Source organism: Chiloscyllium plagiosum, unplaced genomic scaffold (assembly GCF_037043375.1).
Source record: "Chiloscyllium plagiosum isolate Xiang-an unplaced genomic scaffold, Cpla_swu_hap1 HiC_scaffold_28, whole genome shotgun sequence".
NCBI lineage: Eukaryota > Metazoa > Chordata > Chondrichthyes > Orectolobiformes > Hemiscylliidae > Chiloscyllium > Chiloscyllium plagiosum.
The window spans coordinates 29,403,720-29,431,465 of NW_028270166.1; the positions used below are offsets into that span (position 1 = coordinate 29,403,720).

The window sequence follows — 27,746 nt, forward strand, 5'->3', positions numbered from 1 at the left end:
TAGTCGGTTAGTTCATTGATATTTAACATTTGTCGATTAACCTGAAGAGTGAGAATCACATTTAGTTACTGGGCTTTCTCTTTATGCTAAGAGCTAGAATATATAATCTCTCCTTTCATTTTTAGCATGCTGCTAATTTTCTCAAATAGACAATTCGTCTGAAAAAGTTATGAAATGCTTTTGAAAGTATGTCATGTTTGCATGGCTCTCACAGTTGCGTGACTGTTTGTCAAACAGTTGTTAACCAAGTCAAGTGCTGTTATTAAAGGAAGTCTTGAAAGAGCTTGGCAATTTCATCCACTTTGTCTCTGACCCAAATATTGTTCTGTCTATTGTGTGATCAGAAAATTCATTGTCAAGAAGTATTTCTAGTTTTTCTCCTGTCAAGTTCCTAAAAATGTGGAATATCTCAATAAGCTTGCCTCTTATTCTTCTGAATTTCAATGAGTACAGGCTAACCTATTCAACATCTCCTCATAAGAAAGTCTCTCTGTACCTGGTGTCAGCATAGTGAGCCTCTGGACTGCCCCCAATGCTAGAATATCTTTCCTTAGGTAAGGGGCCCAAAACTCTACACTGTATCTCATATGTGGTATCACTAGTGTGTAGTGTAGCTTTATCAAAACCTCCCTATATTTTTAGTACTCAATTCCCTTTGAAATAAAGACCAACATAATCTGAGCCCAACCTCTTGCTCCTGTGATCCTATTCCCAAAACGTTGCTGACTGCCTAAGTTTTCTTTCTTTACTTCGTGCTTGCTGACATTGTAAATGGTTTCCTCTCTTCAGGACTGTTTTTCAAAAGCTGCAGTCATTGCTGACTCTATTGTTTTCTTTCAAATTTTGAAGATGTTACGACCTTACCAGTTTGTAACCAGCTCTGCTGCATTTGATTCTCTTCAGTGTGGTTTCTGCTGTTTCCACAGTACTTAGATGGCCCTAACCAAAATCTGATGAACGTCCCTGTACTTGTAACCATCGTTCATTATTTTTCATTGCCTTCCATAACACTCTGCAGTATTTCACACAGTTGATCATGTCATATTTCTTTAACATCTCACTGGTGCTATCCCAAACGGTGAGGCTTCTGGCAGTTGGATTCAGTGATTCAGTCAAATGGTTATATATCCAGCATGGTTTATTTTCCCATCCCTATACTGTTGCCTCTGGATATTTTGAATGGTCTGTCCTTATCTTTGTATGGAACCCTTCCTTTAGATTGGAAAATTACACATCTCGATTCACTACTTAAGGAAGATCACAGAGGGAAACAAGGGAGTTGTGGACAGGTCTGAGATCTGTTGTGTCATTGTCACAATTTCTATTTAAGAATAGGGTGATGAAACACCTTGAACAGTTTTAGCTGATTAGAGAAAGTCAGGAATTGATTTATAAAGGATAAGTCATGACTGGCAACTCTGAATATTTTGAAGAAATAGCTCATGCTCTGGACAGGAGAATGTCTCTGGATATTATTTATGTAGAATTCCAAAAGACGTTTGATAAATGTCCTCATAAAATACAGTTAATTGTATTTGAAATTAAAAGGTTAGGCCATGATTTGTTGATGTTTTCAAGTTATTAAGAAGAATGCATTGAGGGAAATTATTTCTGTTCAGGAACCTGAATCTGGCTTGAAAATTTAAAGCCATTACTTTCAGGTGTAAAATTAGAAAATGTTTCTATGCTGAAAAGTTGGTGGAAATTTGGAACTCTCTTCTGCAAGTGACTACTGACGCTATATCAATTGTTAATTTTAAAACTGAGATTGATAGGTTTTTGTTAATCTAATGTATTGTGGAATATGAGACAAAGGTGGGTATTTGGAGTTGATTGGTTTTCTAATCTACCTTTAGATCAATCATGACCTCATTGAATGGCAGAACAGACTGGGGGTCTAAATGGTCTATTCCTGTTACTGTGACCACCTCTTCCTCAAAATTAAACATGCTGTGCCTTAGAAACATCATCTGAAACATGGGCTGAACCTAACACCCAACACTACATCTGCATCACTTGCCCTTTTGTTTGTGATGTCAAGCTGCTTTGTCCACATCAGTTTGAGCAACAGTTTCCTCCAGCTAAATATTAAAATGACCATAGGCTTAATCTTCATCTCGTATCACAAGCTCTCTTCTGTTACCATTGACATCCATCTTCCTGCCCAGTTGCTCTTTCAGGCTGAATCGTACTATTGGCATCTTGGCATTCTGTTAGACAATAAGGTGAGTTTCCAGTTTTTCTCAAATTCTATCACTGAACCCACATATCTATATATTACATCATTGGCTAACTCTGCTGCTGAGACCCTTATTCACATTTTGTGTTGCCTCCAGGTTTGACTGTTGCAGTGCTGATTTCTGGCAGGCCACTCCACCCTTTATCTTCCCGTGAGCTTCCTGCTCCAAATACCTGCCTCCATCTCCCCTATCCTCAGTGATGTAAATTGGCCTACAAATGGATAAATTTAAAATGTCATTTTCATCCTAATTTCTGCAAATTTCTTCTGTCCCCTACCTATATTTCCCCTCCATCCAAAATTCTTTCTTTGGACACCTATTATTCATTGCCTTTTTTTCAGATCTTCTCCCAATTTTAAGGTTATTGTTAAAACCATTTTTTTAAATCTCCCTTTTCTGAGCATTCATTTGGATTTGCATCGTTCTTTCAGTTTCCCACTGGGAAGTATATTAGAGCTTATTTCCGGCATTAATTGTGATTTATTGTTGTCTCAAGGGGACCCTGCAACACTGGCTTTTATTTTCATTTTATCAAAGATTCTGGTTCCTGCATACAGGTAGCTATGGCATTGAAGGAACGTGTGGGAGAGCATTGAGTTACATTAATATGCATAGTTCTAATTGTCTATGGATGACATAATTCATGGATTTGGAGATGCTGGTGTTGGACTGGGGTGTACAAAGTTGAAAGTCACACAACACCAGGTTATAGTCCAACAGATTTAATTGGAAGCACACTAGCTTTCGGAGCGTGTCCTTCATCAGGTGGTAGTGGAGGGCTCAATCCTAACACACACAGTTAATAGCAAAAATTTATAGTGTGGTGTAACTGTGTGTTAGGATTGAGCCCTCCACTACCACCTGATGAAGGAGCGACGCTCCAAAAGCTAGTGTGCTTCCAATTAAACCTGTTGGACTATAACCTGGTGTTGTGTGATTTTTAACATAATTCATGGAAGCATTTAGGTGAGGAAAAGGGAGGGTAGGGAGTGTCGCAATGGATCATTCAACTTTGGAGTAGTCATGCAGAGGAAGAAGGAGAACCCTTTGTTTTAATTGCACAGATTGAATTGTTACATTAAGTATGAAACTGCAGTTCCACAACGCAAAACTGCAATGGAAGGTGATGGCATATTCATGTGTATCAACTATGAAATACTTTAGGGCATCCTAAGGACTGGAAAGACACCGAATAAATGCGAGTTTATTTTTGCTTCCTTACATGCCTCAAAGGTCAAAGAGGATAGCAGGGGATGGTGTATCATAGTCACTGTCACGGGCTGTTGATGTGAGCAAGGTGAAAATATTCAAATTACAAAGGTTATAGCTCCTGTGATGCAGTGGTAGTGCCCCTACTTCTGAGCTATGAGGCCTAAGATTACATTCACCTGCTCCAGAGGTGTGCCATAACATGTCTGAACAAGTAGATTAGAAAATATATTTTTACAAGAAAGGATAACTCAGAACAGGGAAGTGAATAATACATTCAAAGAGGATGTTCAAGATGAGCTTCAAAATAAGACAACTTGATAGTGTGTGTTTTTCTTTGAGGCTGGGATAATGTAAGCATTGTGAAGAGGGTAATGGCAACACTAAAACAAATCAAGCCATTAGTGCCATTTTTCAAGCAGGAGTGAAGAAATGTAATTAAGCAATTATGAATTGAGTGGGAAAGTTTTAAGAGAGCAAGAGGTGAATCTCATGAGATAAATTAGTTGAAAGAAGCTAGAATGAGTCAGAGGATGAATAAAAAGTTTCCAGTGAGATAGTAATTTGGGTAGTTTCAGTCTTTAAGGTTAAATTTTTGAGGAATTTATCTTGTCTTTTTTCAGGCAAGAGGGAGGAGAACTTTTAAGATTTTTCTTACAGAAAAGAGGAGTTGGGACTTATCCTTAACCCACCAGAATTATTCCTGTATCGACACACAATTTAACAACTAAAAGGGGATCTGATCATAAATAACGTATTAAACCAAAGTTGACAGTGGATGACAAATTCAGTCATGTGGTGATAGTGAGGACTGCAGATCCTGGAGAGTCAGAGTCGATAAAGTGTGGTGCTGGAAAAAGCACAAGCAGATCAAGCAGTATCCAAGGAGCAGGAGAGTGGACGTTTTGGCCAGGACCCTCGAAATCAGTCATGTGCCAGGTGCTTTCAAGACTGTGATATAAGAGTGGCAAACTACAAGTGAATTTGTTGCAGGAAGAATTAAAGATAGTTTCCAAGAAGATAAACATTAACAATAATGCCTTGGTGCATGGAGGGGAGGAGTATTTGGTAACAGTGGGATAAATTTTTTTTCTCCATTGTAAAAGATTTTGAGGTTGTTGGTAAGTTGGCAGGTGTGGTCTGGGGTGCAAGACTTCGTAAAATACAAAGGTTTGGTCTCTATATGGCGTGATGTAAATAGTTGAAACTTTATTGCTGGAACAGCACAGCAGGTCAGGCAGCATCCAGGGAACAGGAGATTCGACGTTTCGGGCACAGGCCCTTCCTCAGAAATGAGCAGAGAGTGTTCAGCAGGAGAAGATAAAAGGTAGGGAGGAGGGACTTGGAGGAGGGGCGTTGGAAATGTGATAGGTGGAAAGAGGTCAAGGTGAGGGTGATAGGTCGGAGTAGGATGGAGGCGGAGAGGTCAAGAAGAAGACTGCAGGTCAGGAAGGCGGTGCCGGGCTGGAGGGATTCGGCTGAGACAAGGTGGGGGGAGGGGGGATGAAGAAACTGGTGAAGTCCAAGTTCATCCCCTGTGGTTGGAGGGTTCCCAGTCGGAAGATAAGACGCTCCTCCTCCGACCGTCGCGTTGTTGTGGTTTGGCGGTGGATGAGTCCAATGACCTGCATATCCTCGGTGGAGTGGGAGGGGGAGTTGAAATGCTGTGCTACAGGGTGGTTGGGTTGGTTCGTCCGGGTGGCCCAGAGGTGCTCTCTGAATCGCTCCGCAAGTAGGCGGCCTGTCTCCCCAATATAGAGGAGGCCACACCGGCTGCAGCGGATGCAGTAGATGATGTGGGTGGAGGTGCAGGTGAATCTGTGGCGGATATGGAAGTTTCCTTTGGGGCCTTGGAGAGAAGTGAGGGGGGAGGTGTGGGCGCAAGTGTTGCACCTCCTGCGGTTGCAAGGGAAGGTGCCGGGAGTGGAGGTTGGGTCGGTGGGGGGTGTGGATCTGACAAGGGAGTCGCGGAGGGAGTGGTCTCTACGGAAAGCTGATAGGGGAGGGGAGGGAAATATATCCTTGGTGCTGGGGTCTGTTTGGAGGTGGTGGAAGTGACGGCGGATGATGCGCTGTACATGGAGATTGGTGGGGTGGTAGGTGAGGACCAGTGGGGTTCTGTCCTGGTGGCGGTTGGAGGGGCGGAGGAGCGGGAAGTGGAGGAGATGCGGTGGAGGGCACCGTCGACCACGTCGGGGGGGAAATTGCGGTCCTTGAAGAAGGAGGCCATCTGTGTTGTACGTATTTTGAACTGGTCCTCCTGGGAGCAGATGCGGCGGAGACGAAGGAATTGGGAGAATGGGATGGCGTTTTTACAGGGGGCAGGATGGGAGGAGGTGTAGTCCAGGTAGCTGTGGGAGTCGGTTGGTTTGTAGTAGATGTCCGTGTTGATTCGGTCGCCTGAGATAGAAACAGAAAGGTCTAGGAAGGGGAGGGAGGAGTCCGAGACTGTCCAGGTGAATTTGAGGTCGGGGTGGAAGGTGTTAGTGTAGTGGATGAACTGTTCAACCTCCTCGTGGGAGCACGAGGTAGCGCCGATACAGTCGTCAATGTAGCGAAGGAAAAGATGGGGGGTGGGGCCAGTGTAGTTGCGGAAGATGGATTGTTCCACATACCCTACGAAGAGGCAGGCATAGCTGGGGCCCATGCGGGTGCCCATGGCTACTCCTTTTGTTTGGAGAAAGTGGGAAGATTGGAAAGAAAAGTTGTTCAGGGTGAGGACCAGTTCGGTCAGTCGAAGGAGGGTGTCGGTGGAAGGGTACTGGGTGGTACGGCGGGAAAGGAAGAAGCGGAGTGCTTTGAGTCCTTCGTGATGGGGGATGGAGGTGTACAGGGACTGGATGTCCATGGTGAAGATGAGGCGTGTACATGGTGAAGATGAGGCGTGAAGATGATGTAAATACAGTACTGAAGGAGACAGGGAAGTCAGCAACTGGGTATCAGGGGTTTGAAAGTACTGAGATGAAATGACAACGTAGCATGAAAGAAGTAGAAAATAGGAGGAGGAGCTTGAAATCACAGTGGTGAGAATTTGAATGAGCCAAAGGTACATCAAGCCTTCCAGTCATATAGTATGTATAATAGCTGAAGAAATCAAGATGTGATTTGATAGTATCTTATTTAATTGCAAGCCAAACTTCTAATAGCTGCCAGATGTTTGTAGATTCAGCAATGTGATGTCATCTGGCTGAAGATGTTACAAGGTCGTTAAGCAGCTAAACTATCTGGAGATGTTGGTAGTCCAGGTTTTGAGGCTGGATGTGATTTAGAGGGTATGAAGAAAGTGGTGACTAAGAGCAACCTAGTGAGCTCGAGATACTTTAGCTTTGGATTATGTTTAGCCAACTTACCTGTTTCCTTGTTTGAGTGCCTTGATTGGGTATTGATGATCTTGGTGCTGCTGGAGTATACTTGAGAGCTGTAATGGAAAGTCGAGGGAACCACAGATGTGAACTTGTTTGTATCCAATCAAGGCTCATCATGGTTAGGCAATGAGTAAGAAATCAGCTTGAGAAGTGATGGTGCAATGTTCTGGAAATCAGCAGAGCAGAATCTGTCAAGGAAGAAAGTGACATAATCCTGGGAGGCAGCACAGCCAAGCCAATCCTGTCCTTGTCCGATGACCGCAAATGCACTTTCTAGCAAGTCACTGGATAATGATCAGGAGTGGGAGACCTGGCTGATTATTTTTTTCTCTCCTCCCTAGCCCAGGGGAACTAAGGCCAATTGGAGCACCTGTACACCTGCTGCAGCTGAGATCAGCTAACTCAGGATAGACCAGGGATCGAACCTGGGATCTTCTTGGTTGTATGGCTCAGTTCTACACTGGGCACTAGTTTACCAACTGAGCCAACGGTGGAACCATATCTTGAACTTTGGTACGCAACTATTTGTATGTCGAGGTTGACTGAATAAGGAAGAATGTAACATTCCTTTGTCTGTTAAAGCTCTTGTTTTAAGTGCAGATTAAATTTATAGTAATAATGATAGTGGAAGAACCTTTGAGGCAGTCACTCTTTTTGTTTGGCAAGGTGCCCCTGAAGTGGGGATTGGAAAGTTTGTTTATAAATTCTTATTGCCTGATATTTAGGTTACTTGTTTGTTTACTTAAAATTATTTCTCCACATTTTCAGGAGAATACAAAGTTAGCTGAATCATCAGAGTCCAAGAGCAGCTGTGAAGTAGATGAGAAGGAAGAAAAGCTGGATAGCCAGGAGCAACCCGAACAGCTGATGGAACAGACGAACTTCGTGTTTGGGGAAAATCTTCAAGACAGAGTGAAGGTTTATGTTATTCCACTTTTGAAAAGTCCACTTGTGTTGTTCAATGTTCTCACAACCCGTCCTGTAGTATGGGCTTGCATAGAATAGTTTTGTCTTGGGTTCATATGGTTTGGTTACTTACTTTCCTGAGTCATTTATTTGTTTAAGCTTTTCCATTGTTTGATATTGATAGGTGAAGAGTGGAAGTGTTCAGTTAAGTGATTTAAACATATGTAATATGTATCTAACACTATAGCAAGAATCTATTTGAAAGTTTAGTGTATGAAAATGAAGCATCAATCATGTTTATGAAGAATGAATTGATGAAAGATAGTAAGAAATTGGAACAATTGCGATGAGTTATATAAAATGTTCCTGTATGACACGTCTTCTACATCAAAGGCAGTAAGAATTTTAATTGTAGAAGGAAAGTTGGACCCTAGAAGTCAGAGTAACTCAGAGGTAAAGGACAACAAAGTACTAAAGAAACAAAGTTATAGTAATTTGTAAATTCAATGTTAGTTTATTAATAATATTTCTGCTACACTTACATTAAAAAAGCCATAGAGTTGCATTTGTAACAGGATGTATAAGTCAAGAACATTTACTAGATTAGTAGCTGGAATGAGTAGATAACCATACAAGGAAAGGCCAGATTGGCTAGGTCTGTGTCTTGTAGAGTTTGGAAGTGTTAGAAGTAACTTAACTGAGACATAAAAGATCCTGAGGGACTTGACCAGATGGATGTCAAAAGGATGTCTGTGGGTTGCATGATGGCTCTGGTTAGTGCTGCTGCCTCACAGAACCAGCGACCTGGGTTTGATTCCACCCTCAGGTGACTGTCTGTGTGGGGTTTGCACATACTCCCCATGTTTGCAAGGGTTTCCTCTCACAGTCCAAAGATGTGCAAATTAAGTGAATTGGCCATAGTGTCCAGGGATGTGCAGGGTAGGTGGGTTAGTCACCTGGGTTAGTGTAGATTCAATGGGCTGAATGGCCCGCTTCCACACAGTAGAGATTCTATGATACTTGTGGAAGAATCTAGACTTAGTGGTCATAGTTTAAATACAGGAAGTTGCCCGTTTAAGACGGGATGAGGAAACGCTTTTTGTCTGAGGGTGGTTGAGAGTCTTTGGAATTTTCTTCTTTAAAAGGCAGTGGATGCAGAATCTTTAAATATTTTTAAGGTAGAAATGGGTCTTATTCTTGAATATCACGGAGTTGAAAGATTATCGAGATATGCAGGAATGTGAAGTTGAGGTTAAAATTAGATCATTTTTGATCATATTGAATTGCAGTGCAGGCGTGGTGGGCAGCGTGGCCTTATGTCATTCCTTGTTTGTATGTTTGTAAGAGTAAGTAGTACGAGCCATCCAACTGCTGATGATACAAGATAGAAATACTCAAAGGGTGAAAAGTAGTTTTAGACAGATGCTGGGAGATTGAAAATGAAAGGTCGCAAGCTTCTGATTTCTGAATTTTCATTCATTGTCAGATATATTGGATTAAATAGCTGTTTGCATGATGGTCAAACGATTCTTTCCTTATTCTATTAACAAGGATTTTGCTTTGGTGTACATTGTGGTGTCACAAGAAAGATACTATCAAAAGAGAACAAGAACAAAGTTCCACTCTTTTTAATACATTTTTCAATAACTTATTTTTCTAATCAACCTGTTCAGCGAAGTTATAAACGCACCTCTGGACACTACCACTGTGTCACAAGAGGGCCTCATTATGGATGCATAACTGCTTATATTATATAGCTACCAGAGTGTGAGAACTTCCACAAAAGCAAAATACTTTAGGTACTGGAAAACTGAAATAAAACTAGAAAATGCTGGAAATACTCAGCAGGTCAAGTGGTAATTATGAAGAGAGAAGCAGAATAAATGTTTTAAGACCTTTCATTCAATGTTGGGAAATGTTAGAAATGCAAAACGTTTTGAACAAGTGAAAGTGGGATAAGGGATTGAAAAAACAAAAGGAAACATCTGTGATAGGGTTGAATGTGGGAGATATTAAATGACAAATAGCTGTTGTTGCAGAATTGGACTTTTTTGTACAAAGTGATTAGAGTATGGAACGAATAGCCAGAGGAAGTGGTGGATGTAGGTACAGTTTAAAAGACATTTGGATAAGTATATGAATAAGAAAGGCTTGAAGGGATCTGGGCCAAATACAGGCAGGTAGGAATAGGTTGGTTTGAGAACATGTCCGACGTGGACTAGTCGGACCGAACGGCCGGTTTCCATGTTGTATGACTGAGAGCTAAAGGGAGCGGAAATGGGATAAAGAAAGAAATGCAGGATGTATTCAAGGAAGGTGTGAAAGGCAGAAAAATGAGCTGCTGCCTTCCAAATGCAAAAGCAGTGGGAAAGATAGATTAAGGCAAAAGCATGCAGAGAAGGAAACAAAACAAAATGTAACCAGGGTCTGAAATAGTTGGGATGCTAAATTGATTTTTAAAACCTGCAAAATGCTTAATTCAAGTTGAGTTGCTGTCCTTTGAGTTTGTTGAATATCATTCTAGCACAGTAAAGGGCATGGGACACGAACATTAGCAGGCCAGCAATATGAAACGGAGAACAGCAGTCTTGATCAAAACATTGGGAATTTTCATTGGAATGAAGAGCTTTAAGGGCAAGATTGTCAAAATAATAAAAAGGATCTGAGACAACGATGAAATATTGCTCCTCGTGATTGACTAATTAGTTTTAAAAAAAGGAATAAGAAGCATTATTTTTAGAAAAATGTGGAACAACTGAGGAGTGATTTTTCCCAGAGCTGCTAAAGCATGGAATTCTTTACCTAGTGAGTGCTGAGTCAAAGATAATAACATTGAAAAAGTAATGTAATAAACAATTGAGTTGAAAGATTCTGGTTGTGTGTAGGAAATTAAAAGTAGATAGAGCAAGAAGTGGCATGCATTATGTATCAAATGATTCTTTTAATTTCAATAAATGTTGTGAATGCAGAATGAGTTTGTTAGTATCTGTAAAATAATCTAAATCGAAAGTTAATAGAACCAAAGAAAGTAAAATGTGGATGAAAGAAAAGAGGACAGCAGATTTAAGTTGAACAAGGATTTGGATGTGAACATAGGAGGTAAAATTAGTAAATTTGCAGATGATGCCAAAATTGGAAAGGTAGTGGACAGCAAAGAAGGTTACCTTAGATTACAATGTGATCTTGATCAGAGGGACCAATGGGCTGAGGAATGGCAGATGGAGTTGAATTTAGATAAATGCATGGTGCTGCATCTTGGAAAAGCAAATCAGAGCCGGACCTATACACTTCATGGTGAGGCCCTAGGGAGTGTTGCTGAAAAAAGAGGACTTGAAGTACTTTCCTTGAAAGTAGAGTCGCAGGTAGATAGGATAGCAAGGAAGGCATTTGGTATGCTTTCCTTTATTGGTCAGGGTATTGAGTATGGGAGCTGGAAGGTCATGTTGCAGCTGTACAGGATGTTGATTAGGCCACTTTTGGAATATTGCGTGCACTTCTGGTCTCCTTCCTATTGGAAAGATAATGTGTAACTTGAAAGGGTTCAGAAAAGATTTACAAGGATGTTGCCAGGGTTGGAGAATTTGAGCTATAAGAAGAGGCTGAATAGACTGGAGCTGTTTTCCCTGGAGCATCAGAGGCTGAGAGGTGACCTGATAACGGTTTATAAAATCATGAGGGGCATGAATAGGGCAAATAGACAAACCCAAGAAGTTGAGAACAAGAGGGCACAGGTTTAGGGTGAGGGGGAAAGATATGAAAGGGAACTAAGGGGCAACCTGTTCACACAGAGGGTGGTGCGTGTATGGAATGAGCTGCCAGTGGAAGTGGTGGAGGCTGGTACAATTGCAACATTGAAAAGGCATCTGGATGAGTATATGAACAGGAAGGGTTTGGAGGGATATGGCGCAAGTGCTGGCAAATGGGACTAGATTGGGTTGGGATATCTGGTTGGCTTGGACGAGTTGGACCGAAGGGTCTGTTTCTGTGTTGTACATCTCTACGATTCTAAGGATATTTGAATATAAATTTATCTGAGGTTAGGTGAATTATGAACATAGGCATGCTGAAAATAAGTGATAGTTGTCATTCACTGCCACAGAAGGCTGCAGAAGCCAGGTATTTAAGACTGAAGTAGATAGGTTCTTGATTGACAAGAAGATCAAGGGTTACTGGGAAATGGTGAGAGAATGGGGATGAGAAACTCATCAGCCATGATTGAATGGCAGAACAGACTCGGGCTTAATGGCCTAACTTCTGCTCCTGTGTCTTATGGACAGATGGTTTACAGAGATCCATTTGGGTAATGGAAAGGCATTAAAAGAACCTTATTTTCAATACTTAGTTATCTTTCCTATGTTTTGTGGAAGAGGATGCATTGCGCGTGTAAGCATCCAGGTAAAAATAAAGGAAGTTCATATTTTGCATTGACTTTTTGCATTTTTGACCAAGGGCCCCAAACTCAGTGTGGAGCTGTATTTTGTATTTGTGCTCGAGTTTTTATATGCTGTAATTTTTCTCCTTTCCACGTTTCACAGTTCCTTGCTGTTTGTGTCTGTACCTTTCCCTGAACCTTTTTACCAACTCTTGTGCAGTTCTGTGAAATTTGTTCAAATTCCAGAAGTTTACATTCAAGCTTCCACTGAGAAAGTGGACACAAAGCAATACAGATAGTTCTTCTATAACGCAGTGGTTGCATTCTTGTGTAATCCCTCACTATATAAAAACCTCACAATAAAAACAGCACTTAAAGTGTTGGTGATTCAATTGCATTATGGCCAACACACGTTTAAAAGTTCACACTTTAGAAACAGCGTCCCGATTCATCAATTGCGTTGTTGCCATTTTGTGTTGACAAAACATGCATTATAGCAGAATGACCTGTACGTACTTTGTCCAACACAATAGGAGTTAAGATTCAGCACAGCTGCAGCCAGAGAGGAATTTCACACTTCATTTAGTAGTCTCTTGAAATAATTATAGTAATTTGATCCTGAAAAAATTGGGCTTGTAATTGTCCAAGTTCCTGTCGTTGGTGTAGAGGTATGTCATGAAAATAATTGTGTGTTGGGAATGCTTCTCTCCTGACTTTAAGTAGACTAAAGGACATGAGAAACTTCTGGACCCTATAAGTGCACTAGGAATGAAAATGTTGGCAATACAGTGGCTGTACCCCTCATTAAAGGGAAAATTGTAAGTGTAGCAGCAAAGTAAACTTATTGTTCGCATTGGAGTAGTACTATGTTTTGATATTTTACATTTGGAGATTATGATGCAAGATATGGCTCAAGCTACCTCTCACCCAGCCAGACTCGGCAAAAGCATAAGTGCTGATTGCATGGGGGAAGATTGCCTTGTTTAATCAGCGCAACCAATTTGAAAGAGGAGGAGAGGACAAGATACCAGACCTGAATACTAAGAGTTTAGATTTAGATTTTATTGTCTCGGGTATTCAAGTACAAAAATATAGGAGGACTGTGAAAAGTTTTTTTCAAATTCGCCGCGCAGCGCCATCTTAGATACAAAAACTTAAGAATAAGGTAGAAAGAAATAAAGAGCGAAGTTAAAAAGCTATATATTACAGTCACTCTTAAGATAGCGTTTTTTAAAAAAAGATAAAGTTAAGAGTTTATGGATTCTAGATGAACAGTAAATAAGATAAATGATGTACAGTCGACTTGTCAAATGTACGAAGCATATTTTCACCTTGAATTTATGTGGAGAGTTACTATAATGATGATTCCTAATACCTGAAATGTTAAAATATGAAAAACTGCTTGAGGAAATTAAACTTGTTTTATTTGAAAAGACTCCATAAAGTTTTCTTAATAACAGCGTGAATTCAAAACTGCCTCCAGCAAGTAGCTCACTACAGTAGAATTTTAATACTAAGGGACCTGAGTTATAATAGTATAAAGAAAAAATGTACAGCCATTTTACCAAATTCTTGTGCTGGGATTTATGCTTCATCCTTCTCTCATCCCTTTGACAATTCATATGGTATAGTTTCTTGAAGGGAGCAATATTGAAAGAATGGGATTGATATCAAATTAAAATTAGGTTTGTTGGGATTTTCTGTTCCTGAAAGTTCTTTTGTTCTGTAAAAGATGTTTCTTGGAATACTAGCAGAGTCCTACAAAATATTCATAATCAAAATTTGTACATTTAACCATCATGCCAGCCCTTTCCCTCCTTTCACCAATCCTACAATGCCACCCTCATTCTATTCTTTCACTACTGGCCATCTGATGCCATCCTCTCCCTCCCAATCTGCCAATGCTAATTGATGCTTTACTATTCCAGCTTTCCCATCCAACCCCTCATTGCTATTTCTCATTCCTTCCTTTGCTATCCCATGACCCTAAATCATCACAATCTTTCTGTACCACTCCTCCCTTCTATTCCTTCTATCCTATCCCCATTCCAAGCCATTTCATCCTTTCCTCACATGCATTTTCTTCCCAGTGCCCCAAAGCCAACACACACCAGTGCTTTCCCTTCTTCACAGCTGATATGCTGTACAACACCTCTTCAATTTCCCCCACCATCCCAAAACAGCCTTGGTGTAGTTTGGTCCATATTGCCGTATACTGTTGTTTTTCTCATCCAGGATACCGCAACTCCCACTCCTCTTGAACTGCTGTCATAATAGTTCTTCCCTGGGGTAACTTTGTAACTGAGCTTTGCTTAAATGATGGTTTTATTTCAAACAGTTCCACTCCCTCAATCACAAAACTATTAGCAGAAGCTTGTGAATCAATTGCTGTGGACCTCTGCACATCCCATATGCCTTCCTGCCTCTGCAGGTCACTAACAGATCAGAAAAGTGCAAATAGTCAAAAAAAAACCTCTCACTCCTATTACAGAAAAGTTAGTTTTCAGTTTTACTTTGTTTTGAAATTAGAAGCTTGTTCTGAAGCTCGATAGCTTAAATATTTAGAAAGTAAAATCCACCTTGACTGTTTTCTATCTATTATATAACACTCAGTAAAAACTAGAGTGTCGAGAGACTGGCAAGACCAGCTGATGGTGTTGGGAATTTGTAACAGAGATGACCCATATTCTAGTTTGTGCATATCTGTTATATGTGATATGTTGCAGATGATGGAGGGCAGTGATTTTACATGTCCTCTGAAGCAAAGTTCTGCGGATGGAGAAACATTGCCAGCAACCAACTACTTCCTCCAGTACATCAAACAAAACACGGTAAAGTAAGTGGCTAAATTTAATTATTCATATAGAATCAGTAAAACCTGTAACTTCCATCTCCGGGACTGCCAGGGACAACTGATAACATGTTGTTAGTTCTGTTTAGAAATGAGGATTGGATGTTCTTTAAGGGCATCTAAGGGCATTTGTAAAGAATATTGTCTTTGTCCATGCACTTCAAACTTACCTAAAGTGATAAAGATGTAGTTTTGCAGTGTTTCTCAAGTTGAGTAATAGTTAACTCCTTTTATCACCGATTTTAGTCTTTCTCAAGTCTGTTGACGTTCTTGATATCAGTATCTGAAAATTGAGATTGCCAGATTCTCATCTTGGTAAGGCTGTCTTTGGGGGCGATAAGTTTTCTTTTATTGTCAAAAGCTCTTACCCGTAAGTGATGTTACCAAAATCCAAGTATCAACCTTGACCTTATTATGAGAGTAAACTTAGTCATAGTCATAGAGATGTACAGCATGGAAACAGACCCTTCAGTCCAACCCGTCCATGCCGACCAGATATCCCAACCCAATCTAGTCCCACCTGCCAGCACCTGGCCCATATCCCTCCAACCCTTCCTATTCATATACCCATCCAAATGCCTATTAAATGTTGCAATTGTACCAGCCTCCACCACTTCCTCTGGCAGCTCATTCCATACCTGTACCACCCTCTGTGTGAAAAGGTTGCCCCTTAGGTCTCTTTTATATCATTCCCCTCTCACCCTAAACCTATTCCATCTAGTTCTGGACTCCCTGACCCCAAGGAAATGACTGTGCCTATTTACCCTATCCATGCCCCTCATAATTTTGTAAACCTCTATAAGGTCACCCCTCAGCCTCCGACGCTCCAGAGAAAACAGCCCCAGCCTGTTCAGCCTATCCCTATTGCTCAAATCCTCCAACCCTGGCAACATCCTTGTAAATCTTTTCTGAACCCTTTCAAATTTCACAGCATCTTTCCGATAGGAAGGAGACCAGAATTGCACTCAAGATTCCAACAGTGGCCTAACCAATGTCCTGTACAGCCACAACATGACCTCCCAACTCCTGTACTCAATACTCTGACCAATAAAGGAAAGCAAAGCAAACGCCTTCTTAACTATCCTATCTACCTGCGATTCCACTTTCAAGGAGCTATGAGCCTGCACTCCAAGATCTATTTGTTCAGCAACACTCCCTAGGACCTTACTATTAAGTGTATAAGTCCTGCTAAGATTTACTTTCCCAAAATGCAGCATTTCACATTTATCGAATTAAACTCCATCTGCCATTTCTCAGCCTATTGGCCCATCTGGTCAAGATCCTGTTGTAATCTGAGGCAACCCTCTTCGCTGTCCACTACACCTCCGATTTTGGTGTCATCTGCAAACTTACTAATTGTACCTCTTATGCTCGCATCCAAATCATTTATGTAAATGATGAAAAGTAGAGGACCCAGCACTGATCCTTGAGGCACTCCAGTGGTCACAGGCCTCCAGTCTGAAAAACAACCCTCCACTATCACCCTCTGTCTTCTACCTTTGAGCCAATTCTGTATCTAAATGGCTAGTTCTTCCTGTATTCCATGAGATCTAACCTTGCTAATCAGTCCCCCATGGGGAACCTTGTCGAACACCTCACTGAAGTCCATATAGATCACATCTACTGCTCTGCCCTCATCAATCCTCTTTGTTACTTCTTCAAAAAACTCAATCAAGTTTGTGAGACATGATTTCCCACGCACAAAGCCATGTTGACTATCCTGAATCAGTCCTTGCCTTTCCAAATACATGTACATCCTCTCCCTTAGGATTCCCTCCAACAAATGGCACACCACTGACTTTAGGCTTACTGGTCTATACTACCTTGGCTTGTCCTTAACACCCTTCTTTAACAGTGGCACCACGTTTGCCAACCTCCAGTCTTCCGGCACCTCACCTGTGACTATCAATGATACAAACATCTCGGCAAGAGGCCCAGCAATGACATCCCTAGCTTTCCAGAGTTCTCTGGTGCATCTGATTAGGTCCTGGGGATTTATCCACCTTTACCCGTTTCAAGCCATCCAGCACTTCCTCCTCTGTCACACGAACATTTTACAAGATGTCACCATCTATTTCCCTACAGTCTATATCTTCCATATCCTTTTCCACAGTAAATACTGATTAATTCAAAGAATGAAAAGGAAACATCAGTGCTATCGTTTGCTCAATAAGTTTGGGGTGCACATATGAATGTCCATACTAAAGTTGTTTCTAACATGGAGATGCAAAAGAACCCTGTTCTATTTATCTTATTTCTTCTTAATTGGCCACTAGTTAGGGATTTCTAATAATAATGAGCAAGACAGCATTTAACAACCAATGAAATGTTTCATGCTTAACTTTATATATTCTGACCCTTAAATAAATGATGTCAAATTCAATTAATCATAACGATCTGAAAGGTATGTTCAGATGAAGATGAATATCCAGCCTGATTTCATAGAAATTCATAATTTCTCATCTGCACTACCACAATGTCTCTTGTGTATTGAGTTTTTCATTCTACTGCACTACCCAGATAATTATTGTAAGTACCTACTTGCATGAAGAAGTGCTTTCTGGTATCAGTCTGATGTGGTCCTTTACTGATTTTTGTCTCTGTCCTTTTTCCTGTGTTTATAATTTATCTTCAACTTTTGCTTGAAAGTCACTTGATTCATTTCTTATGATATCTTGTGTTCCTATATGCTTAGCCTGAGAAGAGTCAGTGTCTAATTCTTGCCAGCCTCTCCTTGGGAAATTTCAGGCTCCAGAAGTTCATCTCTTTGTCAGCAATGTAAACAAAGACTGAGTTAAGATGCTTACTTTGTATCATAACCCGAACATGATGTAGCCATAGCAGAGTATTGTAAATGACATCAACCTGATTAGTTCACCATTCTCTTTACTTCATTGATTACTGAACATGCGGGATACTGTTTAAAAATAAGCAGTCCTCTATTTTGATTGAAATGAGGATTTCTTTTCCCTCAAAGTTCATGTTTTTTGGAACTTTTTTCCCCAAATAATGATGAAGGTAGCGTCTTGAATATTTTCAAGGCTTGTTAAACAAGGGATTTAAAGGTTAACTGAGTAGTACATATGTAGAGTTGAGACCACCATCAGATCAACTGCAGCAGGTTCAAAGGGCTGAAGTTTTACTCCTTTTAATTTGTATGTTCTTCTACTAAATATTGAGCCTGATTCCCAATCTAATACACTTCCTCTTCTAGAAAGAGTTTGACACCATTAATTAAATGTATCTGCTCTTCCCTCTGCAATTCTTCAAATGTGTAGTTCTTTGCACTTAACCATTCTGATTGCACCTGATATATTTCTGCCCAATTTGTTGGAAATTATTTATATATTTATTTATTTTTATCTGTCAACTACAGTCTGTTGGACTCTGGAGAAAATGCAGATAGTAACGCAAGAAGTGCCAAGTTTGTGTTTGGGGAGAACATGAGTGAGCGGGTATTGGTGAGTACAGCAAATTAAACATTTAATTCGTATATCCTCTTCACTTTGTACCGATTATTGAAAGATGGCAAGTGTCAAGTAGAAGACAGTCTCTAACATATATAACTTGACATATTTGGAGTAGATCTGTTGAATAGTTTGAAGATTTTTAGTAGCTTAACATGGTATGGACATTAATTGGTGGCTGACAGGTTGTAATCATTTGCTATATTTGAATATAGATTGTAATATGGTTTGGAGATGCTGGTGTTGGACTGGGGTGTACAAAGTTAAAAATCACACAACACCAGGTTATTGTCCAACAGGTTTAATTGGAAGGCACACGAGCTTTCGGAGCACAGCTCCTTCATCAGGTGGTTGAAGGAGCAGCGCTCCGAAAGCTTGTGGGCCTTCCAATTAAACTTGTTGGACTATAACCTGGTGTTGTGTGATTTTTTAAGATTGTAATATGGTAGCGAAGAGATGATCAGTAATATACCTAGAATTATTCATTATATTTACAGAGCTTACCACGAGCAGGTGATGTGAGCATTGAAAGCAACAAAGAGCAGCTATTTGGAGAAAATGTACCTGTTCCATCAGGATCTCTTCCTGAACCATTACCGGAAGCTATACCTGAGAAAGCTACTGACTGGTTAGGTATGGGATATTATTCGTAGTTCCACCAGCCTTTGCCTTTCATAAAAACAAAAACTACTGCAAATACTCAGCAGTCCAGGCAGGGCTTGTGCAGAGAAGAAAAGATTTTAAGTTGATAATATTAATCAGAACACAAGTTACTATTGACCTGAAAGGTCAATTCTACTTTTAACTTCAAGCTGCTCTCTGACCTGCTGAATATTTCCAGCATTTTGTTTTCATTTCAGTTCCTCAACACTTACAGTATTTAGTTTTAGTTTCCAGACCTTTAACACAATATATTTTATACGCTAGCATTGTAGGATTTTAATTTGTTTTATGGAGTAGTGTGAGCACAGATCATTGCTGCATTTATTTATGGAACAAAGGTTACTGCATTTGAAAACCGAATTGGTGTGGAGCATTATGGGGTCCAATGAAACCTCAAATATATGCAAGGAGTAATTATCTTTGTTTAATTCTAGTAAATAATGTGACTGAATCACTAGAGGAATCAGCAGCTGCTTACACCAAAGCAACAGCCAAGAAATGCTTGTTGGAAAAGGTGGAAGTTATCACTGGTGAAGAAGCTGAGAGTAATGTCCTGCAGGTATGTGATTTAAAACTCCAGAAAACCTGTTATTTGCATTTAATTTGACTAATTCTTGATTAGTGCTGTCCATTCTACTCAATTGTCTCGATTACATTTTATTTGTTTTTTTAAATAATCTCTCTCTTTGTAGCTGTCCTAGAAATCTATTTCCAAGATTACTTCTGAGAAGTATAAAAGTGGCAAATGGCTGTCTAGGTCTTCAAGTGAACAGAAATAGTTCAAATAGCTCATTGACTCTCATTTGCAATTTTGTTGGCCAAGGCAGGTCTTACTATTTTAACCCCAATCACCTTCCCCTATTCCATTTCCCTTCATATTAGGTACTTGTTTAGTGTTTAAAATGTTTTCTTTTAAGAGTTTGATTCCATGTAAGATTAATGTTAATCTCAAGTATCTACTACTTATCAACCATCTGTGGTAACACGTCTGAATTTTTGTTCCATTATTTTGGCATCTGTACCAGTCCATTCTTCGGCTTCACTAAGAAGTTGCAACATGTTGTAGTATTGCCTGTAGTCCTTGGTAAAGTTCTTCTGAAACTCTAGGAGATCTCTTCAAATTTCCACTGAGTTTTAGAGATCTATATGGTCAGTGCTGAAATCTTGAGCTTTCAAATTTTACCCATTTTTATTTTATTGAGGTAATCAGTGCGTTAGGATGATCATCTTTCTTCTGTAAATATTCAAGTCCAGATCATGCGTCTTGTAGGTTCTGGCTTGTGTTTTCCATTGGTACACTTGCTAATTTAGATAATCATTCCTAAATGTTTTGATCTCATTATTTAGTGTTACATGTTTATCTAGAGAGCACCAATCATCTGTATGGTGTAGGATAAAAGGCTTTTGATGCACTTGGACCTTAACTTTCACAAGAAATAATGAATTATCTGGTTCTGTTGATATCAATGTGAAGTCTTGAGACAGTCATTAAATTGAGATGTATATACATTGAGATGTATAACACGGAAACAGACCCTTTGGTCCAACTTGTCCATGCCGACCAGATACCCCAAAGCAATCTAGTCTCACCTGCCAGCACCGGGCCTATATCCCTCCAAACCCTTCCTATTCATATACCCATCCAGATGCCTTTTAAATGTTGCAATTGTACTAGCCTCCATTACTTCCTTTGGCAGCTCATTCCATACATATACCACCCTCTGCGTGAAAACATTGTCCCTTTTATATCTTTCCCCTCACCCTAAACCTATGCCCTCTAGTTCTGGACTCCCCCACCCCAGGGAAAAGACTTTGTCTATTTATCTATCCATGCCCCTCATGATTTTATAAACCTCTATAAGGTCATCCCTCAGCCTCCAACCCTCCAGGGAAAATGGCCCTAGCCTAGTCAACCTCTCCCTATAGCTCAAATCCTCCAACTCAGGCAAATCCTTGTAAATCTTTTCTGAACCCTTTCAAGTTTCCCAACATCTTTCCGATAGGAAGGAGACCAAATTTGCACGCAAGGTTCCAACTGTGGCCTAAACAATGTCCTGTACGGCTGCAACATGACCTCCCAACTCCTGTACTCGATACTCTGACCAATAAAGGAAAGCATACCAAACACCACCTTCACTATCCTTTCTACCTGTGACTCCACTTTCAAGGATCTATGAACCTGAATTCCAAGGACTCTTTGTTCAGCAACATTCCCCTGGACCTTACCATTAAGTGTATAAGTCCTGCTAAGATTTCTTTCCCAAAACGCAGCACCTCACATTTATCTGAATTAAACTCCATCTGCCACTTCTCAGCCCATTGGCCCATCTGATCAAGATCCTATTGTAATCTGGGTAACCTTCTTCACTTCCACTACACCTCCAATTTTGGTGTAATCTGCAAACTTACTAACTGTACCTACTTATGCTCACATCCAAATCATTTATATAAATGATGAAAAGTAGTGGACCCAGCATCAATCCTTGTGACACTCCACTGGTCACAGGCCTCCAGTCTGAAAAACAGCCTTCCACCACCTTTGAGCCAGTTCTGTATCCAAATGGCTAGTTCTCCTTGTATTCCATGAGATCTAAACTTTTTCACCAGTCTCCCACAGGGAACCTTGTTGAATGCCTTACTGAAATCCATATAGATCACATATACTGCTCTGCCCTCATCAATCTTCTTTGTTACTTTTTCAAAAAACTCAAATCAAGTTTGTGAGACATGATTTCCCATGCACAAACTTCTTCCTCGGTTGGAGGAAGAGCGCCTCATCTTCTGCCTGGGAACCCTCCAACCACAAGGGATGAACTCAGATTTCTCCAGTTTCCTCATTTCCCCTCCGCCCACCCTGTCTCAGTCAAATCCCTCGAACTCAGCACCGCCTTCCTAACCTGCAATCTTCTTCCTGACCTCTCCTCCCCCACTCCACTCCGGCATATCACCCTCACCTTGACCTCCCTCCACCTATCGCAATTCCAACGCCCCTCCCCCAAGTCCCTCCCCACTACCTTTTATCTTAGCCTGCTGGACACACTTGCCTCATTCCTGAAGAAGGACTTATGCCCGAAACGTCGACATTTCAGTAAGAGGCCCAGTAATCACTTCCCTAGCTTCCCACAGAATTCCAGGGTACACCTGATCAGGTCCTGGGGATTTATCCACTTTTATGCATTTCAAGACATCCAGCACTTCCTCCTCTATCATATGGACATTTTTCAAGATGTCACCATCTAGTTCCCTACATTCGCTACCTTCCATGACCTTTTTTTACAGTAAACACTGATGCAAAATACTCGTTTAGTATCTCCCCTATCTCCTGTGGCTTCACGCAAAGGCCGCTTGGCTGATCTTTGAGGGGCCCTGTTTTCTCCCTAGTTACCCTTTTGTTAATGTATTTGTAAAAACCTTTGGATTCTCCTTAATTCTGTTTGCCAAAGCGATCTTATATCCCCTTTTTGCCCTCCTGATTTCCCTCATAAGTATACTCCTACTGCCTTTATACTCTTCTAAGGATTCACTTGATCTATCCTGACATATGCTTCCTTCTTTTTCTTAATCAAAACCTCAATTTCTTTAGTCATCCAGCATTCCCTATACCTACCAGCCTTTCCTTTCACCTTAACAGGAATATACTTTCTCCGGATTCTTGTTATCTCATTTCTGAAGGTTTCCCATTTTCCAGCCGTCCCTTTACCTACGAACATCTGCCCCCAGTCAGCTTTTGAACGTTCTTGCCTAATACCGTCATAATTGGCCTGTCTCCAATTTAGAACGTCAATTCTTTTCCATCACTATTTTAAATCTAATAGAATTATGGCCACTGGCCCCAAAGTAATCCTCCACTGACACCTCAGTCACCTGCCCTGCCTTATTTCCCAAGAGTAGGTACATCCACATACTGACTCAGAAAATTTTCTTCTACACACTTAACAAATTCCTCTCCATCTAACCCCTCAACACTATGGCAGTCCCAGTCTATGTTTGGAAAGTTAAAATCCCCTACCATAACCCCCTATTATTCTTACAGATAGCTGAGATCTCCTTACAAATTTGTTTCTCAATATCCCTCTGACTATTAGGGGGTCTATAATACAATCCCAATAAGGTGATCATCCCTTTTGCAATTGGTTAACAACAATGTTTTGCTTGATAGAATAGTTTGATTTTCTCTGTGGAACAGTGACTGAATTGTGTGGAGCCCAGCCACATCTGGTGTGATACACACACAAATGTTTGAACAGGATGGATACTAATCTGTAGTGAAAATCAAAGTTAGCACAGTTTGGTGGTACAGTCTTCAGAATGTATGGTTAACGGTTTAAGTGGGCTTTCTGTCAGGTGACCGTTTCCTGATTTATTGAAGTATGGCTGGTCGCAAGCAAAATGGGGACGGATGTTCTGTGTGGTACTCATGTTCCCTGCCCACGTCTTCAGATTATGAGCAGGCAAAAGGCAGTCAATGAGCTATTTGAACCAGCTCTGTTCACACGAAGAGCTCGACAACTATTTGCTAAGAATGCCCATTTAAATACAATGGTTCTCTGTTGATGGCTTCCATTTTTATTTCCTTCAGAGAGACCGATAGGAACCAGGATACATCCATCCAACTAAAATTACCCTCTTAAGAGTCAATACTCAGTGCTAGTGAATATTGTAGTACTTGTTAAATCACTTTATTTGTCAATAATTGGAGAAATCCCCATAACCTTTGCTGAATTCAGTGAGTTTTTAAACTAATGAATCTTTTAGAATCCAAAACAGCTGGAATCATCCTGAAGTAAGCAAATAGGTTTTTATATGCACTGGTCATCTTTTCATAAAATGTGTGTGTGAGACAAAGGGAAAGTATATCAAACTGATCATTGGATATTCCATCCAAAATTATTTATGGCAGATGAAGGATACAGGTGAATAAGTCTTTTAGATTGGTGCTGTAGGAACCATCAAAAGAAACAGATGGAGAAGGAGAATTAGTGTTGAATTGTATGAGCTGTAAATCTTTAAATATAGTGATTGTTTTATATTTTACAAGTAGTCGAATTGACAATAATTCTCAGTTCTCTCTTGAGCTATCCAGAAGTTCTAGTAGTGCTTTTACCTTCCCTACAATACATCACCATTTGGTGTGTTTTAAAGTGCCACGTATTGATTACATGTAGATGTAACTTATAAGCCTAATAGTTCAGAGTGACCATTTTGACATTGGAATCAACATACGAAATGTGTACATAGTATTTCTACGTTTATCACGAGGTCTGTGTAACACTTTTAATACACTATAAGAGACTGAAAGAGTGAGGAATAGTGTTGGATAACCACATTTGATATAATCTCCCTTTGAATGTAGATTTAGTTCCATATTCAAAGCTACTTCCATACTTGCCCAACTGACTTAAAGGTATTAATGCACGTTTCTTGTTCTGTCAATCTATCTGCCTACTGTTGCCTCCTCCCAGTGAGACATACAACTAAAATGAGGCTACAAAAACAATTGATCGTGGGAAGATGTATGACATTAACTTAGATATTGTACAGTGTCAACATCTTAAAAGGAGACTATATATCTTAACCCCACTCCGTCCTTTTGGTTGACCATAGCCATATGTATACAAAAGTGGATACACATCCAGAAACTGAGTGACACTATCGAAATCAGGTGATAGTTTTTATGCATGCCTCTTTTATATGTCTTCTACTTTGCTGTGGTGACATTAGGTTTGTGGTGTATTCTCCAACTCATTGTGCTTTTGTGTTGGGAAAACATGTTTGTTACTGATCAAAATGCTTCAGATATGATTCTGATATCAGCTAGACTCCATAGTGCGCAGGCCCAGATGATGGACAGCCACTTTACAGGAGCCTTCAATATGAGGAAGCTTTAGAAGAGCCAGTGGAAAGAGCATAGAGGTCTATAAAATCATGGTATGGATAGGGTTAGTGGTAGTTGTCTTTTCCTTAGGTTGGGGATTTCAAGACTAGGGGGCATATTTTTAAGGTAGGAGGAGAAAGGTTTAAGCACACGGGTACATTTTTTACACAGGATGGTTCGCCTGTGGAATGCAATTCCTGAGGAAGTGGTAGATGTTGGCACAGTTACAGGGTTTAAAGACACTTAAATAAGTCCATGAATAGGAAAGGTTTGGAGGGATATGGGTCAGTTGCAGGCAGGTGGGACTGGTTTGGTTTGGAATTATGTTCGGCGTGGACTTGTTGGACTGACGTGTCTGTTTCTGTCCTGACTCTATGACTAACTCATTACTTCAAGTTAGAAATAAGCAGATTTTATAATGACTGGCAGTTTGGTGAAAGGTTGCTTTTGGATTGGTTAATAATTTCCCATTATTTCATTGGATTTGAAATTTTTTTCCCTAATTGCATTTATTTTGTTTTTTTTAATGGGATATAGGCATCACTGCTAAGGCCAGCCAGCATTTATTGCAAGTTCCTAATTGCCTTTGACGTAAATTGAATGGCTTGCTAACAATGTTCCCTTGAAGGTGCAACAATTTGGAACTTATTAGCAGGTTGCTCACCGCTTCATTGACTATAAAAATGTAAACTACTTATAAGTAAGAAACTAATGCTTGGGGGAGTTGTTACCTTCTCAGGGAACCCAGCTTGGTGTAGCCATTTGTGAGGATCATTAAGAATTAACCATTTTGTTGCGGGTCAGCAGTTGCATACAGGCCTGACTGGGTAAGCACAGCTGATTTCCTTCCCTAAAGAACATAAGTGAACTAGATAGGATACAATACAGTCTGATAGTTTTAGACAGATTTGCTTAATTAACTGAATTTCAATTCTCCAGCTTTCCTGTTGAGATTTGAATTCCTGTCTCCAGATCTCTAGTCCATGAACATACTTACTATTCTACTGTATCTGTTAAAAACAAAGAATTCCTTTGCAATTATGAGAAGGAAATATTTCTTAGCTTCAGAATATTCTTGATTAATTTCAGATTCAATGCAAGTTATTTGTGTTCGACAAGACATCACAATCCTGGGTAGAGAGGGGAAGAGGCCTCTTGAGACTCAACGATATGGCATCTGCTGATGATGGAGCCTTGCAGTCAAGGCTAGGTATGAGTGCATTTTCTGTACTTTCTGTTAAACACTGATACTTAGTGACACTTGCTGTTTGTAATAGTTATTTATTTTTTTTGTTAATGAATACTTATAATCTATAAAAATAGAAATTTTAGTTTTCTAAACATTACAGTACCTCATAAAAATGATGGTGTGAATCCTGTTTTGATTTTTCTTCTGTAAGTACTTCAAGAACCCGAAACACGCACATCCTAACCAAGTAATTTGTACCTGTACTTCCCAGTGCAGAGCACATTATTCATGCACATAAGCTAAATCACAGTGTGATTCCCATCCAATCTTGAGTTAGCTGATCGCAATAGGAGCAATCCTGCAATTGACCTCAGTAGCCCCAGCTGTTGAAGTGTTGGGCAGAGGAAAATTTTCAAAGACATTGTAGGATTACTTATTGTTTTATTCTATGTAGCATACTATAGTTGGACTTGGGAAATAATTCATATGTATAATTGCGAAAACTCATTGTGCGGGTAACAGCTACAAGAGAGAATAGATTTGTATCCTTTGTAAAGCCATGCATGGGGAGAAGGGTCTTAATTACTCCATTTTCCTTACCTGCTGAAATATTTTTGTTTTTGCATCCTCCATACAAATTTGGATTAAAATCTAACTTAATTAATTAGTTTTGCAAACATTAAAAATAGCATCGTGTGTTGTAGATGATTGCTATCCAGCTTAAAAGGGTTGTGTTCTGAAACCTTTTCTTTCTTGTAATATGGATATAAAATTTCGATCAGGCCTGCAATCTCTTTAAAGAAGTAACCTAGATCACACAAGTCTTGTGGTCTTCCACAGTTCCTAAGTATATTTTTTTCAACCAGCTGCGAGGTACTTGTAAAATGAATTCAAGCAGATATGCAGTATTCTTTGTGAACAATATATTAAGTGAATTTCAGCTAAACAGACTTGACAACTTACGGTATGACATGCTGGAGTCATACAATGGCATGAGTTTACCATAGTATGGATTATCATCTCAAACAGAATCAAAACACAATGTTACTGTGAAATTGTTTAGCACTGCAGACCTTCCTTGAAAAGAGGCTTAACATAGAAATTGGATTAAAACTCGGAAATGGCAGCTTAGTTTGGATTACATTTTGAATGCCTTTTATATTATAACCAAAGCATATGCAAATGCTAATCTTTTGACATGCCATCAGGAGACCTCCTGAGAATGTGTTCATGGTGAGGAAGATGAGTTTGGGTCTGAGATTGTGTTCTGTGGTCTAGCAATATTTTGAGAAATGTCCCATGGATTAGGTGCAAAACTATACTGAGGATACAAAACCTTTTGTTCTTCCAGGATGGTTCTATTAGTTACTGCATCTTTCAATTGCTTGATAGAGCTTCAACCACATTGTACCACAATGTTTGAGGTTCAGCTTGAAAACATTGTCATTGTTGGTACTGATCATGCTCTTTTTGTTTTGTGTTACTATAAAAGTAATAGATGTTCAGCAATATATCTTTTACTCCTATTCTAGTTACTCTCAGCTGCTGGCGATACAGGTGAGACTCGCAGAAGGCTGTACACCCAACTCCAGAATTGCTTTTGTCACTT

The 27,746-nt window shown here is 40.0% G+C and overlaps 1 protein-coding gene across 1 annotated transcript in view; it reads left to right on the forward strand.

Annotated features, from left to right (window-relative positions):
- Window positions 1–27,746, forward strand: part of ranbp3a (RAN binding protein 3a) — a 110,291-nt gene that overhangs the window by 74,269 nt on the left and 8,276 nt on the right. Inside the window, exons 10-15 of the mRNA XM_043721086.2 lie at window positions 7,583–7,732; window positions 14,819–14,928; window positions 18,320–18,404; window positions 18,908–19,043; window positions 19,508–19,632; window positions 26,038–26,158. Of these exons, the coding sequence (XP_043577021.2) occupies window positions 7,583–7,732; window positions 14,819–14,928; window positions 18,320–18,404; window positions 18,908–19,043; window positions 19,508–19,632; window positions 26,038–26,158 (727 nt within the window). The remainder of the gene's footprint in view (window positions 1–7,582; window positions 7,733–14,818; window positions 14,929–18,319; window positions 18,405–18,907; window positions 19,044–19,507; window positions 19,633–26,037; window positions 26,159–27,746) is intronic.